Raw genomic sequence first — 18,778 nt, forward strand, 5'->3', positions numbered from 1 at the left:
CCACCACACCCGGCTAATTTTTTGTATTTTTCGTAGAGATGGGGTTTCACCATCTTGACCAGGATGGTCTCGATCTCTTACCTTGATAGGTGCTTATTTTTTTCTAACTGTAATTTGAATGCAAAAGGAAAGAAAATGGGAGGGTGCTTAAATAATTGTGAAAGGTATGAAATTTCATGGCCAGGGCTGCAGAAAAATGGGTGTTTGTTTTCCTCCAAAGGAGTTTGCCTGTGAGGCTCTGATGAGTTTAAAATTCTTACTTTAACACAAAATGTGTCTCTAGATTTATTCTGGTGACTTAACAGACTTTATTTACCTCCTTGTTCTAAAAGAGAGGTACGGATGGTTCGTGGTCAAAACTTTCAAAAGACATGAAACGTCAATGTAGACTTAACATGTAACATAAATATTGAAGGTTAAAACTGTGGAAGAGTGTTTGCTGCCATGGCTCCCTGTTAGTCATTCCCCCACCTAACAATAGCATTTTGTTTAAAGATAAGAAAGTAAAGCATAAGAAGCTGGAAGCCATCGTTTTCAGCAAACACACACAGGAACAAAAACTAAACCCCACATATTCTCTGTCGTAAGTGTTAGTTGAGAACACATGGCCACAGGGAGGGGAACATCACACACTGGGGTTCATTGTTGGGTGGGGTGTAAGGGGACGGAGAACATTAGATCAAATACCTAATGCATGTGGGGTTAAAAAACCTTGAAGATGTGTTTATAGGTGCAGCAAACCACCAGGGTACATGTGTACATATCTAACAAGGCTGCACGTTCTGCACATGTATCTCAGAACTTAAAGTAAAAAAAAAAAACCAACATTGGTTGGGCTCTTAGTTTTTTCCAGAGGTAGAATAATTAACATTCATGATGAATGTGACATTGTAACTTGGAGTACTATACTGACTTTTCAAGATGTTTAAGAATTTTGAATAAACAAATATATTATGTGAATTGATTATACCTTTATACACAAAATGTGTAAGTACTTGTGTAAACTTATACTCTGGTTGCTGGTGTAAGGAAAGCCTGTGAATGATTTTACACAACAGTTTATAGATGGGTAGTGCTGGATTAGAGAACAAAAAAGGCTCTTTATTGCTATTCTTTAGGATTACAATACAGTTTATTTATGTCTCTTTTGGCCCCTTCCAATACAAAGAAGGCTTGTGTATGTTCTCCCTATGTATTCCTAATGAAGAAATGAAGACAGAGATCTCACATGACTATGGAAGACAGCTGCTCAACAGAGCTAATATTCTGTGTCTTCAGAATGTTGTGGAAGTGACAAATATGCTGAATTTACTTTTTAAAAAATTTTAAACTCCAGAATACATCTTATACTTTGTCTATAAAATAGACCTCACTTTTAAAATGTATTGCCATCTTGATTTATTTTATGCAAAGTTGATTTTACACAATTTAAAGGGAACATTTACCTCTTTCTTTTTAAATAAAAAAAGAGTCTCACTATGTCACTCATGCTGGCCTAAATTCCAGACTTGGGTTTGAGGGATTTTCTTATGTCATCCTACTGGGTAGCTGGGAGTACAGGCATGCGCCACCTCATCTGGCCTCATCTTATTTCTATACATTGATTTCAATGGATAAGAATAAAAGTAGAGGTATTAAAATGGCCTTCTTATCGAATAAATGAGTTGATAAGTTGTTATAATGATTACATCTTTTTTCTTTTCTCTCTGTATAGATAGGGCTTTGGAGTCCGACTATTCTGATCATCCAAAAATAAAGAAATCTCAAGCAGTTGGTGAGCCAACATTGTTTTTTTCTACCAAGAAGAAGAGTGAAAACTCTTGTTTGATGAGGTGTATAATAGAAGGTGTTTAGCAGAACTCATATTGTTTTAAATTTTTTAAATGTTCACATATTCACTTGTGTTATTTTAATGTGATATACTTGTTATGTTAGTGAAACCATGTCAACTTATTCTTCATAGATTTTCCCATCTTTTTATCAACACAATTTGTCATGTAGTGGAGGAGTCTTAGATTTATCTTTATGTTTAATTCTTTGTTTCTCTTCCCAATGGATAAAAATAAAAGTAGGTGTAGGAATGGCTTCCTTGTCGAATAAGTGAGTTGATAAATTGTTATAAGTGATTACATACTTTTTCCTTTCTCTCTGTGTATGTATAGATAGAGCTTTGGAGTCCGACCCTTCAGATCATCCAGAAGGAAAGAAATATCCAGCAGATGGTGAGACAACATTGTTTTTTTCTACCAAGAAGAAGAGTGAAAACTTGTTTGATGAGGTGTATAATAGAAGGAGTTTAGCAGAACTCATACTGGTTTAAATTTTTAAAATTTGTCATATATTTACTTATGTTATTTTAATGTAATATACTTGTTATGTTAGTGAAACCATGTCAACTTATTGTTCATAGATATTCCCATCTTTTTATCAACACAATTTGTCATGTAGTGGAGGAGTCTTTGATTTATCTTTATTTTATATTCTTTGTCCCTTTTTTCAATGGATAAGAATAAATGTAGGTGTAGAAATGGCTTCCTTGTTGAATAAGTGAGTTGATAAATTGTTATAAGTGATTACATACTTTTTTCTTTCTCTCTGTATATGTATAGATAGAGCTTTGGAGTCCGACCCTTCTGATCATCCAGAGGGAAAGAAGTATCCAGCAGATGGTGAGATAACATTGTTCTTTTCTACCAAGAAGAAGAGTGAAAACTCTTGTTTGATGAGGTGTATAATAGAAGGTGTTTAGCAGAACTCATATTGTTGTAAATTTCTAAAATTTTTACATATTCACTTGTGTTATGTTAACGTGATACACTTTTCTTTAATTGTTATGTTAGTGAAAATATGTCCACTTTTTAAAAATACATTTCCCCATCTTTATATCAACACCATTTGTCATGTAATGGAGGAGTCTTAGATTCATCTTTATGTTTAATTCTTTGTTTCTTTTTCCAATTGATAAGAGTAAAAGTTGAGGTAGTGAGATGTTTTTCTTGTTCAATAAATGAGTTGATAAATTGTTATAATGATCACATCTTGTTTCTTTTTTCTCTGTACAGATAGCGTTTTGGAGTCCGACCGTTCTGATCATTCAGAAACAAAGAAATCTCAAGCAGTTGGTGAGCCAACAGTGTGTTTTTCCACCAGGAAAAAGAGTGAAAACTTTTGTTTTATGAGGTGTATTATAGAAAGAGTTTAGCAGAACTCATATTGGTTTAAATTTTTAAAATATTCACGTATTCACTTGTGTTATGTTAACATGTGATATACTTTGCTTGTTATCGTGTTAGTGAAAACGTCAACTTTTTGTTCATGCATTTTCTTATCTTTTAATCAATACAATTTGTCATGTAGTGGAGGAGTCTTAGATTTATCTTTATGTTTAATTTTTTGTCCATTTTCCAATGGATAAGAATAAAAGTAGGGGTAGAAATGGCTTCTTTTTCGAATAAATGAGTTGATAAATTGTTAGAAATGATTACATATTTTTTCTTTTCTTGCTGTATAGATAGGGCTTTGGAGTCTGACCCTTCTGATCATCCAGAAGGAAGGAAATACTCAGCAGATGGTGAGACAACGTTGTTTTTTTCCACCAGGAAAAAGAGTGAGAACTCTTGTTTGATGAGGTGTATAATAGAAAGCGTTTAGGAAAACTCATATTTGTTTAAAATTATGAAATTTTTACATATTCACTTGTGTTTTTTTTAACATGTGATATACTTTGCTTGTTATCATGTTAGTGAAAACGTATCAACTTTTTGTTCATTGATTTTCCCATCTATTTATCAACACAATTTTTCATGTAGTGGAGGAGTCTTGGATTTATCTTTATGTTTAATTTTATGTCCCTTTTCCCAATGGATAAGAATAAAAGTAGAGGTAGTGAGATGGCTTCCTTTTCGAATAAATGAGGTGATAAATTATTATAAGTGATTATGTATTTTTTCTTTACAGATAGTTCCTTGGAGTTGAACTCTTCTGAAGCATGGACATCCCAAACAGGTAGTGAGACATGTACCTTCCTTTTTGAATAAATGAGGTGATAAATTATTATAAGTGATTATGTATTTTTTCTTTATAGATAGTTCCTTGGAGTTGAGCTCTTCTGAAACATGGACATCCCAAACAGGTAGTGAGACAACATTGTTTTTTCTGCCAAGACAAAGAGTGAAAAATCTTGTTTGATCAGATGTATTATAAAAACTTTTTAGAAAAACTCATATTATCCAACATAGTCGGAGGTCTTTTCTCCTTCTTGGATTTTCCCTCTGGGATCTTACTTCCACACTCTCTCGTGGAAGCTTTCTCTCTTCTCTGTTTCTCTGTCTCTGTCTCTCTCTCTCAATAAAACATTTTGTTTAAATAAACAAACAAAAAGAAAAACTCATTTTGGTTTAATACCAAAATCGGAATTTGCTTTTTACCATGGGAATGGCACCAAGCCATTTATTAGGAATGCTCCACTGTTATCCAAACACTTCTCACTATGCCTTGTCCTCAGGATTAAGGGTCCCATTTTAACCTGAGATTTGGAGAGGGAGACATATCCAAACCATATCAGTGGTGTATTTTCCACTTACTTTCAGAGACATGGGCTTATCACACCTGGAGAGCATGAAAGCAGAAAAAAGAAAAGCTATTCCATGTCTCTCACACTTCAGTGATGGGAATGTTTGCCTACAAGGCCCTTCCAGCACTAAAGGTGGAGGCAGTATAAGAAACAAAGCAAGGCCCAAATCCCTCTTGAAGCTCTTACTATTCTGCCTTTTTTTTTTTTTTTTTTTTGCTGCAGACACCATATCCAAATTTGTTTACTTTTTTAAACATTTAAATTTGGCCAGGTGTGGTGGCTCATGCCTGTAATCCCAGCACTTTGGGATGTGGAGGTGGATGGATCAGGCGGTCAGGAGTTCGATACCAGCCTGACAAAAATGCTGAAACCTTGTTTCTACTAAAACAAAAACTAGCTGGGCATGGTATGGTGCACCTCTAATCCCAGTTACTCAGAGGCTGAGGCAGGAGAATCGTTTGAACCTTGAAGGCGGAGGTTTCAGTAAGCCAAAGTTGTACCATTTTACTCTAGCCTGGGTGACAGAGGGAGACTCCTTTATATCAAAAAAAAAAAGATTAAATTTAAGATTGGTTACTTTTCAGTTGTGTAAAGACCCCGTTTTTGTTTGTTTGTTTGTTTGTTTGTTTGTTTGTTTGTTTTAGTGACATATTAGTAGATGACCACTAGAGAGTGTAAGAGTCTTACAGGAATTCTGATGCATCTAGAGATAGGTGCCTGGCCAGCAAGTAGTTCTTAGAGCTGTTAGCTCTTAGATTCTGGTAATTAAGCTATATGTAAATCCAGAATGGGAGAATACTAACGGATCATGGCTCATATATGCAACAATTAAATTTTTTAGTTAGCTAAATTTTTTATCTAGCCTAATTTTTTTGCCTATTTTCACATGAGCATTATTTCACTCGTATGTAACAAAACAGAAAGTAACCTAGGTCAAAAAATAAATCTGAGTTTTTGTATTTTACTTTATGAGATTTATCATGCCAGAAAATTTAAATTATAAATTGTTGAAATTAATTTTTTTAAATGGAATTTTTTCTGATTATACATAGTAGTCAGTAAGATTTTAACAACTACTTTTATATTATTTGTGTCAGAAGTGACCTTTTTTTTCTTTTATTCTTAGCACAAGAAATAGGAGAAAACAGCCTTAGAAACCATGTAAGTAAACAGTCAAAAAGTTTAGGAATTGATTGTTTGATGTAAAAGTATGTCTGTTTTGATTACTTTTTATTATAATGGGGACCCAGTGGTGATAGAGTGGACCTCGTTTCATGGATTTTCTGAATCTCTTCTACTTTCCTATCAAATTTATCCCAAAAAATCTTCAGCTTAGTGTGCCCACCTTTTAAGGATTTCTGACACGTAAGTTAAATTTCAATACTTGGTTGTGGTATAAAGATCTGCTTTAAATATTTAGTCTTATTTTTAATGAAACAACAAAAAGAGCTAAGTTAATTGTCAGTATGGTGTATTGACCCTCTGTCACAGCAGGTGAAAGCTTATCTTCCTTGCTAACCATGACCTTATTTTTCTCCCTCTGTTTCTTTCAATTGTAGCACACTTTTTAATTCAGTCAGTAATATTGACATGATTATGGCTATCCAGATATTATTCACTGTTGAGTTATATGTTGTTTTCACTGTGTCTCTTCATTACATATTCCTTCATTCTTTCTCTGAAACAGTTCTGAAATCTGAGCACTTATGCACTTCTTCTGGATCATCTTTTTTTCCTGGCCTATGCTGGTTTATCCAGCCAAATGCAATACGTAGCCTCTGGATGGTCTGTCACTTTATTGAAAAATAATAATTGTTAAATTATATTTTACATATAATTTACATTTTACATCCATTATTTTTCAGCATGAAGCTGATTTTCTGACTATATTCATTTGCCTGTTTTCTAACAGCTGATTACCCACACACACACTCAAGTGTCGTAGCATTTATCACATGCCTTTCAAAGATATTTTCCATCTGCTAAAACATATCTGTTCCTCTTTGTTTTTGGCCGGTGGTGGGCAGCCTTTCTTTGGCCTTTTGTCATCCTAGTTTAGTATAGAGTGGCTTTACCTAGATATACTTGATCTTTTAGTCTATCTGTGCTATCTTTTTAAAGTCTTTTGGGAATCTCACATAACTGCCTTCTTGTGTGGGATCACGTGAGTCCTAGATTCTGTGTTTTTGTTTTTTTTTTTGTCTTGTTATCCTCTCTAGTTGTACTTAAGCACACGTTCCTGGGCAGAGATGTTTAGAGATCTGACCAGTTTTAAAATTCTTCTTCCTTGATAGAGAGTAAACTCCTAGGTTGAATCTAAATTTTATGGTTCTGAAGATATTCTGCAATTCTGCTCTCATCACCTTGTTTTCTTGAATCTATTGCCATTGCATGACACGTTATTTATAACCATGTTTTTATGTGTTTTTGGAAGCTTTTTTGGAGCTTTTTTATCTCTGAGATTCTGAAATTTTATAATAACAGCTTGGCGGGGGATCTTTTCATTTTACTGAGGCTACTAAGTCTGCAGAGTCTCTTTTTGAGAATGTTTTTTATTTTCTCTGTTCCTTTTTTCTGATAGTCATGCTCAGGCGCTACACTGCTTAGACCAGTAGACCTGCTTTGGTTTCCAATTTTTTCCCTTCAATTTTATATATATATATTTTTGGAGAGTTTTAACATTTTTTAAAAAAGTTTTGCTCCTGATTTTGACTGGTCCCATGAATTTGTGTGTTGTTTTAGTCTCTCTTGTTGTAGTCTTTACTCCAATGTGTGGTGGTCCCTGGCTTGCTTGCTTGATTTGGAAGCAGGACTTTTGTTAACTGATGGCACTCAGTGTGAGGTTGTGGAAGCAACTAGCTTTTCATTTGGGAGACCTCAGTGTATTACCTGGGGATCTTTATTCAAGACAGTTTAGTTTCTTGAGAATGTTCTTTTAAGTTTCTGCCTGACTACTTGCTTTCCAAAAGCAGAGTTAGGGAAGCAAGTTGGAGTTCCATTTTTGGTGTATAGTTTTCTTTATGTCTCAGGTTTAATCTTTGGTAGTTGGGAGACAGAAATTCTCAGGTTTGGTATATCCAGGGAAAACACATCTAAGTTTCTTATCAGATGGGAGAACAGGTGGATGTGAGTCTCTAACCACAGATTTTCAACTGACCTTGGTGGCTTTGTTTTACATTTTGCACTACTTTTTAAAGTGCTATTTGCCTCTAAGTTCACAGCCCACCTTTAGTTCTACAAGACAAACTGCTCGCTTCTGTTGCAGTCACTTTCTCTCTTTTTTTTTCTTTTCTTTTTTTAAGACAGAGTCTTGGTTTGTCACCTGGGCTGGAGTGCAGTGGTGACATCTCAGCTCACTGTAATCTTCGCCTCCTTGGTTCAAGCGATTCTCTGCTCAGCCTCCTGAGTAGCTGGTATTGCAGGCAACTGCCATCACAGCCAGCTGATTTTTGTATTTTTAGTAGAGATGGGGTTTCACCATGTAGGCCTGGCTGGTCTTGAATTCCATGGCCTCCCAAAGTGGTAGGGTTATAGGTGTGAACCTCCTTGCCCGGCTTCCAGTCACTTTCTTTAGGCATCATAGTTGTGCTTCTCTGTTATTTACCACTTTTTATCTACTTTTTTGTCTCAGGATTTATTAAAAAGTATCTCTTTTCAACTTATTCTCCTGGCACTGTGTTTTTCCTTTATTTTGTGACTAATGAGATGTCTAGAGGGAGAGGAAATAAGTTTGTGATTAATCTATTATATTAAATCCAAATTTAGGACCTCTATTAAAGTGTAAATCAAAGTTTAATTTCATTAATATCATTAATGGTATTATCTTATTACTTCATAACATAGATGGAGCTCTTTTCATGAATGCTCACGGTGTTACAAATATTTAAGTTAATTAAGATATGTTTATTTTAAGTCTGGTCAACAAAGTAAGACCTCATCTCTACAAAATGGTGAACTAACAAATTAGCCAGGCATAGTGGCATATGCCTTTAGTTTTACCTACTCAGGCAGCTGAGGCAGAGGATTGCTTGAGCTCACGAGTTTGGGGCTGCATTAACCATCATTGCACCACTGCCCTTCAGCCTGGGTGACAAAGTCAGACCTTGTCTCAGAAAAAGGAAAAAAGTTATTAATAGTTTAAAGACATGCCTAAAATTTGTCCTGCCAAAAAGGAGAGAGAAAAACCTAAACTTTAATTTTTCTTTTATTTTATTTATGTTTGCTGAGAAGATTGCTATAGTTTATTTTATATTTCAGTAGGTTTTGGGGGGAACAGGTGGTATTTGGTTACATGAGTAAGTTCTTTAGTGATGATATGTGAGATTTTGGTGCACCCATTACCTGATCAGTATCCACTAAACCTGATTTGTAGTCTTTTATTTCTCACCCTTTTCCCACACTTTCCCCTGAGTTTCCAGACTTTGTTGTATCATTCTTATGCCTTTGCATCCTCGTAGCTTAGCTCCCACATATGAATGAGAATATACAATGTTTAGTTGTCCATGCCTGAGTTACTTCACTTAGAATAATAATCTCCAATTTCATCGAGGTTCCTGGGAATGCCATTAATTTATTCCTTATTGTAACTGAGTGGTATTCCATCATATATATAATATGTATATAAAACATATGCACGTATATCACATTTTTTTATCCCCTCATTGACTGATGGGCATTTGGGCTGGTTGCATATTTCTGTAATTGAAATTTGTAAATTGTAATTTGTTTGAGTTCCTTGTAGATTCTGGATAATAGCCCTTTGTCAGATATATAAGAGTGTGAAGACTTTCTCCCACTCTGTGGGTCGTTTGTTTACTCTGCCGATTGTTTCTTTCCCTGTGCGGAAGCTCTTCAGTTAAGTCTTACCTGTTTTTGTTGCATTTGCTTTTGCGTTCTTGGTCATGAAGTGTTTGCCTAAGCCAGTGTCTAGAAGGGTTTATACAAGGTTGTCTTCTGGAATTTTTATGGTTTCAGGCATAGATTTATGTGCTTGATTCATCTTGAGTTGATTTTTGTGTATGATGATAGTTGAGGATCCAGTTTCATTCTCCTGCATATGGCTTGCCAATTATCCCAGCATAATTTGTTGAATAGGGTTTGCTTTCTTCACTTTATATTTGAGTTGGCTTTGTTTAAGATCATTTGGCTATAAATTTTTGGGTTTATTTCTGGGTTCTTTCTTCTGTTCCATTGGTGTATGTGCCTGTGTTTATACCAGTTGCATGCGGTTTTGGTAACTATGGCTTTATAATATAGTTTGAAATTAGGGAATGTGATTGATGCCTCCAGATTTTTTTTTTTGCTTAATTTTGATTTTGCTATGTGCAGTCTTGTTTGGTCCCATATCAGTTTTAGTATTATTTTTTTCTACTTTTGTGAAGAAGGATGATGGTATTTTGATGGGAATTTCATTGAATTTATAGATTGCTTTTGGCAATATGCTTATTTTTACAATATTTATACTATCCATTCATGAGCAGGAGATGTCTTTCCTTTTGTTTGTGTCCATCATTTCATTGAGCAATGTTTTGTCCTTCCCAACAGCATATTAAAAAGATCACCGTGATGAAATGGGTTTCATACCAGGGATCCAGGGATAGTTGAACATAACACAGGTCAATAAATGTGACACACCACGTAAACAGAATTTGTAACAAAAATCACATGATCATCTCAATAAACACAGAAAAAGCATTTGACAAAATCCAGCATTTTTTAATGATGAAAACCCTCAGCAAAATTGGCATACAAAGGTCATACCCCAAGGTAATAAAAGCCATCTATGACAAACCCACGGCCAACATAATTCTGAAGAGGGAAAAGTTAAAAGCATTCCCTTTGAGAACTGGAACAAGACAAGGATGCCCCAGTCTTATCACTTTTATTCAGCATAGTACTGGAAGACCTTGCCAGAGCAATCACACAAGAGAAAGAAATAAAGGGCATCCAGATCAGTAAATAGGAAGTCAAACTGTCACTGTTTGCTGCTGATATGATTTTATACTTAGAAATCCCCAAAGAGTCCCCCAGAAAGCTCCAAGAAACTCATAAATGAATTTAGCAAGGTTTCAGGAGAAAAAATTAGCGTACACAAATCAGTAACTCTGTTATATCCTAACCATGAACACTGAGAATTGAACCAAGAACTCAGCCTTTTTAATAATAGTTGCAAAAATAAAATAAAATAGTTAGGAATAGACTTAACCAAGGAAGTGAAAGACCTTTACATGGACCTTTGATGGTAAGCCTTTGGTTTTGACTTACTAAATTACTAGGTGTAATTATTTTCTAATTTTTGTTGTTAACCTACTATGTAACTCCTTCCACTTCTTGTTAAAGATCTTAAAATTTCACACTCTTTATTCATGCTGACTGCAGTTAGATTTGTTTCTTTTTTGTTCACTGCCTTAAATAATACCTATAAACAGTAAACCATTAGGAGTGTTTTTGGTGTAATTAAGTTTAGTAAGACTTATTTTCCAAATTATAACTGAATTAATTTATTAAATACTTGTTGAAGTTTTTGATTTACTCAAAATTCTGTGCTCAGCAGCTGGAGGTAGAAAGAGTAAGAGCCCTCCCTTATTCTTATAGAAAGGCATACTTTTTCATGAGGGAAATACTCGGCAAGAATTAGTATCTTGTAACCAATGGTGAAATTAATTAGTGTATAAAAAAACAAAAACAAAACTTTTTTTGTGTGTGGTTGCTGGCAGAAAGATCCAAGAAGGTAGATGGAATCAAGCTTGCTGAAACAAGGAGAGAGAAAAACAGTCTTCTAGGCAGAGAGCAAGGGTATAGCAGGAAAATGCCTAGGTGCAGGTCAGATGATTTATAGAATGAAATCAATCAACTTTTGAAATGAATAGCAAATATTCTCTGAGAGTTTCATTTAAGTCATGTCATGGCAGTCTTATTTAAACATGAAGTGAAAGTTAAATTTTTTAAGTTGTTACCTGTTTTCAGGGTGTGAGAGAATATTTCAGTGATAATCTTTTTATCCTCCACATAAGAAAACAGGACTAGAGAAACCTATGGCTTCCTCACTTGGTAGTGGCCTAGCAACCCTGGCAAACTGAATCTCTGAATGTGAAACACTTTTGTCACCATATTGCCTGAAATAATACATGTAGGATTAGTAAGTTTGTAAATACATTAGTCTTGTATTCATTGCAATAAATTTCTCTTGTACCAGTATTATTTAATACAATACATTTTATTGTAATAAATCAATAGAAATTCTCAGCTGCTTTATATCATGGTAGAAAAAACAAATTGTATTTTAAACTTTTGTCATTATCTGTAAAGAAAATTCATAAACTCCTTGTTAGGTTTCATGATAGGTAGCATATTAAGAGCAGCATTCTCTAACCCATATCTCAATATCACCTCCGGAAGTTAAGAGCCTGCACTGGTTTTTCTATACAGTGCACATGATATCACACTCAGGCAGTTCATGGAGTGTAAGAAATATCTTAGTGCTTTGTCATTGGACATTTTAACTGAGAAAAAAGAAACACACTTTGATAAGTTTACCTTATTTTTTCCTTTCTCTGTAGATATATATGGATCATTTTTCTTTGAAATTCAGTTCATGCTCGACAATTTTTCTTGAAGACAGCACAGCCAGCTGCCCTGATTTTGAAACGACACTACACTAGTGAGTACAACTATACTGCCAAGGGACAGATTAAAATTATTTCAGCCATTTGATTGTCCTCTTCAATCAGTTTAAGAAATTGGAGTCAACTCTATGTTGATACCAGATTCTAAATATTAAGTATCAATTCCTCTTTTCATCTTCTACATCATGGTGGAAGGAAAAATCTCTTAGCAAATAAGCAATTTCAGCAAAAGTGTTGCTATTTATTTGATGCCTTTATGCCTTAAAAGAATATTGAATGCAGTGAGAAGTATAGGTTGTCTTTATTGATTGTTTTTTGTGAAAAATTAGTTTTTCAATGCGTTGCAGGCCACAGTCAATGTGTACTACTTTGGACATTAGTCTTAAAAGAAGGAACAGCTTTTTTTCCTCTGGCACCGCAGTGTATCTGCATTTGAATTTCTCTCATGGTGCATGAGCACCTCATCGGCCACAAAGATGCACTTTGAGAGCACTCTTAGTTGGAGTTTATTTTTTAAAAGGAACAACCACCAACACCATAACCACAGGGGCTGTCCATGGTACATTATTATCATCTCCTTGGTTATGAGTGTTGATTTTCAGAGCACAGTTTGCAAAGTGCTAATTTAGAATATTAATGTCCTTACATTTAAGTTTCCTTTTCATTCTAGAAATATAACTATCTTATTAATTTTGTTTTGAATGCACTAGCCTTTTTAGCAAATTCAATCTTCAGTAACTTTTACTTTAATTAAAAATGGCAGGTTTACACTCATAATGTCACTTTCCTCCCTCCCTCATAACAATAGTTGAGATGAAATTGTGTGTCAGTACAAATTGGAATCAAATTATGTCTTAGGTGCTGAGCTTTGGGACCTATTGAGTAATCACTAAATGTCTGTAGTCAGCCAAGTTTCTTCACTCTTTTTTCTTTTTCTTCTTCTTTTTTTTTTTTTTTTTTTTGAGACAGAGTTTTCCTTTTGTCTTATTGCCCAGACTGGAGGTCAATGGCACCGTCTTGACTCACCACAACCTCCACCTCCCAGGTTCAAGCAATTCTGCCTCAGCCTCCCAAGTAGCTAAGATTACAATCATGCACCACCACACCCAGCTGATTTTTTTTTTTTTTTTTTTTGGAGAGTTGAGCTTTCTTTGTGTTAGGCTGGTGTTGAACTCTCAATCTCAGGTGATCTGCCCACCTCTGCCTCCAAAAGTGCCGGGATTACAGGCCTGAGCCACCACACCTGGCTGTCTCTCTTAAATCTTTGAGCATAAAAACAAACTACTTTGGCTAAAGTCCCTGGCTGCTTTTGAATTCAAGCGATTTTTATGTTTTAGCATAGCATGCCAACGTAGCTTTGAAGATAGTCTTGTTCAAACAAATTTCATGCTTTTTTCCTCATTCTTCTAATTTTTAGAAGTCTACTTTCAAAAGTAAAGTAAGTTTTAATTTGCCATCAGCAAGTTTGAGATATGATCATTTGGTGTATTCACTCTTGGTGAAATAGAGATTTATTGAGCAAATTAATAGGGCAAATTGGCTTCAGGAAAAGATTTTGAAAAATGTTCATCACAAGTTAGTAGTGCACTGTTATCAGTGGGATAGGTGGAACTCATTGGGATCACTTTTGCAAAGTTTGTCTTCAAAATACATGTCTGCAAATAAATACATGTATCCTCCAATCTCCACTTTCCCTCTTCCTCCAGGCACTGAGAAGCCTTTTAGGAAAACATAGCATCTTTATGTGAAGAAAAGCATTCCAGAAGATTCTGATTTTCATCCCAACTCAATCATTTGAAATTTTGCTGCACATTGAAATCACCTGGGAAACTTTTACCAACAACCCTGATGGCCAAAGTTATATCCAATGCTAATTATTGAAAATGAGGCAGTTATTAAAGCTTCTCAGGTGATTTTAATGTGCAGCAAAATGTAGAGCCACTGCCTAATTTGAGTTTAGGACAAGAAACTGCTCCTATTTGTTGGGACCTTGGGCAAGTCAGTTTTAAGATTTATTTTCCTGACCTGTAAAATGAGTGTTGGATTAAATGTCTTGTAAGGTCATTGGTTCTTTCCAGCATATAACTTCAAATTCTGTGATTTAAAAATTTTTTTCAGACATTAAAACTACTTAACGCACTATAGACGTATCCTTCTGAAGTGCTAATGTTACAGGCTTTTTCAAAAGTGCTGATATTTTATTGACCTATTATTAAAATTGAGATTTGCCTTCCCTCAGTTATTTTGAACCTCATTGTAGATGCTGAGGGAAAATGGAAGCTCATAACTTATGTAAGAGAACCTCTTGTTTTCTGAAACAGAGCATCAGTGCGTAACTTAGGAATACAGTTACATATATCTGAAGAGTTGTGTGTGTTCATAAATATTTCAGTTAAACTAACTGAAGATACCTGCCATTGATATTACACTGTATCATGCTACACTACCTTGTTAGCACTGCTTATTTTAGGATTGCTGTACCTATCATTGATGTCATGTGAGCTTATGTTTACTGATATATTTTCTAATAATTATGCAAAAGCAATTTCAAATAATTTTGTTATAAAGCACTTTCACTATGTTATGCATGTTTTGGGAAATAATTTTTAAAATGGGTGGGTAGGAGATAGTGAACTAAACTAAAATTCAGGGCCTAACATCTTAAAAAAGAAATCACTACTGTGTGGCTGAAATTTAAACGTATGTACACATAGATATAAATTGCATGAGTCGGTGTGGTGACTCAAGCTGTAATCCCAGCACTTTGGGAGGCTGAGGCAGGCAGATCACTTGAGGCCAGGAGTTTGAGATCAACCTGATCATCATGGCAAAACCCCATCCCTACTAAAAATACAAAAATTAGCTGGGCATAATGGCACCAATCTGTAGTCTCAGCTAATTGGGAGGCTGAGGCATGAGAATTGCTTGAACTCGGCAGGAGGAGGTTGTGGTGAGCCAAGGTTGCTCTGGGCAACAGAGCAAGACTCTGGGTCACACAATAAATAAATACATAAAATAAATTGCATGTGATGAAAGGTTTTGTGGGTAGAAGAACATATAACAGGGAAATATGTTATTATTTATAAATTATAATCATCAACAGAAACATGTTTTCTAACAGGGTATTGTATTGCCTTGCATTTTTATTCTCATATTTTTGCTAAAACCCAAGAAATGAAAACAAAGTGCCTTTATGATACTTTTCAGAACTACAAGGTTTTAACTTCAGGGCCGCTAGGAGAGTTTCCACCACACCCTTGTAAAAAAAAATGTCTTCAGACCTAACAATTGATAATATCTATTGTTATATTGAATGTTTTTCCTTCCACAGTGTCGCCTTGGAGTTGTATTTTCTTATCAAGGAAAGGTGAGCTTTTTAAAAACTGTCTTGTTATTCTGGCTAATTACTTTGCAAGCTATGAAGCTCTTTAGGTCACAGCTCTGGATATCGAGAGCTGTATCGGGCCTACTAAAATATCCAAGCAAATTATTTGTGTTTTCTTTGGTCTGTAACACTTTTAATTCTTAAATGATTGGGAATCTCAAAGAGTATGTATTTATATTGATGATATTGATATTTACTGTCATAGAACTATAAAATTGATACTTTTTTCAAAATCTATTTTTAGTTTCGATTTCACAGCCTTACCACTGTTAATATCTTGATCTGGATAACGCTTTGTCACAAGGACTGTCCTGTGCATTGCAGAAAGTTTAGCGGCACTGGTGGCCTATACCAAGTAGATGTCAGTAGTAACCCATGACCCAGGTTGTGACCGTAGAAAATACTTCTTGAGAACAATATTGTTAACATAGATTTTTAAATGAGAAAATAGATTTTCTACAACAAAAAGTAGAGTAAAAAGTATGTCATGTATTTATATTATTGAAAACCCCGAATGTCACACTTAATAGAAGACAGCTGGATTCTCTAGGTCTTTCTTTGCAATTTGCCTTAAGAAGCAATAAGATGGCCAGGTGTGGTGGGAGGCACCTGCAATCCCAGCACTTTGGGGAGGCCAAGGCAGGCAGATTTATTTGAGGTCAGAAGGATAGACCAGCCTGACCATTATGGTGAAACCCATCTCTACTAAAAATACAAAAACAGCTGGGCATGATAGTGCATGTTGGTAGTCAAAGGAGGGAAGCAATGACATGACCTAATCTCATGCAGATATGTAGTTGGTAAAAGGTTCATTGTTAAAGCTTTGAGACCACTGTGGGTATTTAATAATAAGTGAAAACTTGGCAAGTGCTACTTTTTAAAATCATTTCTCACTAATCTGTCTTGCATGGTAAATGGATCTTTTCCTCCATACTTGGATTTATACTATCATGCGTTATTTGGAATATATTGGTTTATGTTTTATTGTGTCAAAAATCACTTTTAACCACCAATATTATTTTAAAAGTCTTTAAGTGTTGAAAAGCTGTCAAGCCTACAGTAGAAGGAGCGAGATTTTCAAAGTCCGCAAGAAAGCTTAATTTGTCATTGGGAACACATGTTCATTTATTTTTGATAATGGTAGTTGTCCTTTATTTTTAGACTGAGTCTCACTTTGTCACTTGGCTGTAGTACATTGCCATGTTCTCAGCTCAAGCAATTCTCTCACCTCAGACTCCTGTGTAGCTTGGACCACAGAGGTGTGGCACCACATCTGGCTAATTTTTGTGTATTTTTGGTAGAGACAGTTTTACCATGCTTTCCAGGCTTCTCTCGAACTTTTGAAGGAACTCAAGCCATCTGCCTGCTTTGGTCTCCCAAAGGGTTTGGATTTTAGAGGTGTGAACCATTGCACCGGCACAGTGGTACTTTTAAAAATGATGATCTGTGAAAAAAGTGATTGTTCCGCTCACAATTAAATCATGAATTTCTCTTAAACACAACCATACTGCAGTCAGCAGAAGCGCTTCTTCTTAGCTTTGTACTGATTCAGAATATTGAAGAGACATGTTAAGATTTAGTAACACCATTAATTTTTACCACCTCAACAAAGACATTCTTTAGACTGCTTTTTAATTGTAAGGGACAATAAAGAACAGAATTACTATCAATGTAATTGGTACCACTGCCTTGATTTAGGCTGAGAAACCAGCAGTTTTATCCACTTTTGCTTTTATACAGTTGTGGCGGGTGTTTATGAAAAAGTAGTCAGTGTCTTTGTATTACTTTCTTAATTAAAAAAAATTTGTATCAACTTTCTGAGGTTAAATTAGTATGATTATCAAAACAGTGTCCAGCAGACACGGTGGTTTAGGCCTATAATCTTGGCACTTTGAGAGGCCAAGCAGATGGATCACCTGTGGTCAGGAGTTCAACACCAGCCTTGCCAGCATGGTGAAACCCCATTTTTACTAAAAATACAAAAGTTGGCTGAATGTGGTGGTAGGCACCGTAATCCCAGCTACTCGGGAGGCTGAGGCAGGAGAATAACCTGAACCTGGGAGACAGAGGTCCCAGTGAGCCAAGATCCCACCATTGCACTTCAGCCTGGGCAACAATAGTGAAACTCCATCTCAGAAAAACAAAAACAAACAAAAATAAAGAAAAAAACAGTGTTGACCTCTTAGGCCTTCTCAGAAAGGGTCTTCGGGATCCCCAGAGGTCCACAGAGCACATTTGGAGAACCACTGGTCTATCACACAGGCACAATGCATTAGTTTTACAAAGTTTAAAGTTAATCAAAGACTAGCCTCTTTTAAAATAAAAGGGCAGATGAGTTCTTAATCTAAACAACAGAAAATAAATAAATTCATCATGAAAGTATACTACAGAGGACTAAAAAGAAAGGAGGCTAGGAAATCGGAATCACGTTTACATTTATGAAAGTCCTAAAGACTTTATTGCCCACCACTACTGCTTTGTAAAACATTCTTGTGTTTCAGTGTGTGGTTAAGAAGAGAGAAAATATGTTTGGTTTATTGCCATTGCCTGTTCGGGAGAGTCGATACCTATAGGCAGTTCTGACTGGTTATTATGGAAAAGACTTCACAGTGCAGGATATGATGTGCTGAGGAAGAGGTCAGGAAACATTCTGCAGGGCGGGATCCAGGAGAAGAATTTGTAAAAACTGTTTGCTTTGGTGAAGTAAACACCAAAGCATATAGGAGGCATTGTTATATTAAACAGGTATTATGCTAAGATATTATCAGTTTCTGAAGTAATGCACATTCTTATTTTATAGAAAAGGAATTGTATCTTTCACAATATTTGATGAACGTGTATACCCATTGGAAGTAAGTGGCACTTTTATTGAGGTTGTATTTTTATCATAGACTTGTATTTCTTTCATGCTGATGTCAAAGCTGTCTTTAAATTTTCCCCATTTCGTGTTGCATTTAGTCCTCTTAGGTGTAAAAAGAATGTGTTAGAATAAGAACTGATCTGTAGCTCTGTTTAGTGAGTGAACTAGTCTGAGTAAATCTATCAAAATAACAGAAAATGTATCTTTTAAAAGACAGTTATTAGTAGCATCAAGCAATATGAGTATATGTAAATACTTTTAACACAGAAGCATGACATTTATGAAGAGTTAATTTAAATTTATATCAACCTACATGTTATAAAAATTTTAAAATG

At 35.2% G+C, this 18,778-nt stretch overlaps 1 protein-coding gene and 1 pseudogene across 2 annotated transcripts in view; both read left to right on the forward strand.

Moving 5' to 3' along the window:
• The window catches only part of LOC103793660 (serine-rich coiled-coil domain-containing protein 2), a 123,927-nt pseudogene extending 122,166 nt beyond the window's left edge, over window positions 1-1,761 (forward strand). Inside the window, exon 10 of the transcript XR_013524835.1 lies at window positions 1,715-1,761. The product of XR_013524835.1 is annotated as a serine-rich coiled-coil domain-containing protein 2 (transcript). The remainder of the gene's footprint in view (window positions 1-1,714) is intronic.
• The window catches only part of LOC103790984 (cyclin-Y-like protein 2), a 32,105-nt gene continuing 13,662 nt past the window's right edge, over window positions 336-18,778 (forward strand). Inside the window, exons 1-11 of the mRNA XM_078345354.1 lie at window positions 336-1,774; window positions 2,163-2,222; window positions 2,610-2,669; window positions 3,063-3,122; window positions 3,512-3,571; window positions 3,958-4,005; window positions 4,085-4,132; window positions 5,700-5,734; window positions 12,133-12,233; window positions 15,530-15,565; window positions 18,384-18,435. Of these exons, the coding sequence (XP_078201480.1) occupies window positions 1,681-1,774; window positions 2,163-2,222; window positions 2,610-2,669; window positions 3,063-3,122; window positions 3,512-3,571; window positions 3,958-4,005; window positions 4,085-4,132; window positions 5,700-5,734; window positions 12,133-12,233; window positions 15,530-15,565; window positions 18,384-18,435 (654 nt within the window). The 5' untranslated portion in view covers window positions 336-1,680. The remainder of the gene's footprint in view (window positions 1,775-2,162; window positions 2,223-2,609; window positions 2,670-3,062; window positions 3,123-3,511; window positions 3,572-3,957; window positions 4,006-4,084; window positions 4,133-5,699; window positions 5,735-12,132; window positions 12,234-15,529; window positions 15,566-18,383; window positions 18,436-18,778) is intronic.

This window comes from Callithrix jacchus, chromosome 12, assembly GCF_049354715.1.
Source record: "Callithrix jacchus isolate 240 chromosome 12, calJac240_pri, whole genome shotgun sequence".
In the NCBI taxonomy this organism is placed as follows: Eukaryota; Metazoa; Chordata; class Mammalia; order Primates; family Cebidae; genus Callithrix; species Callithrix jacchus.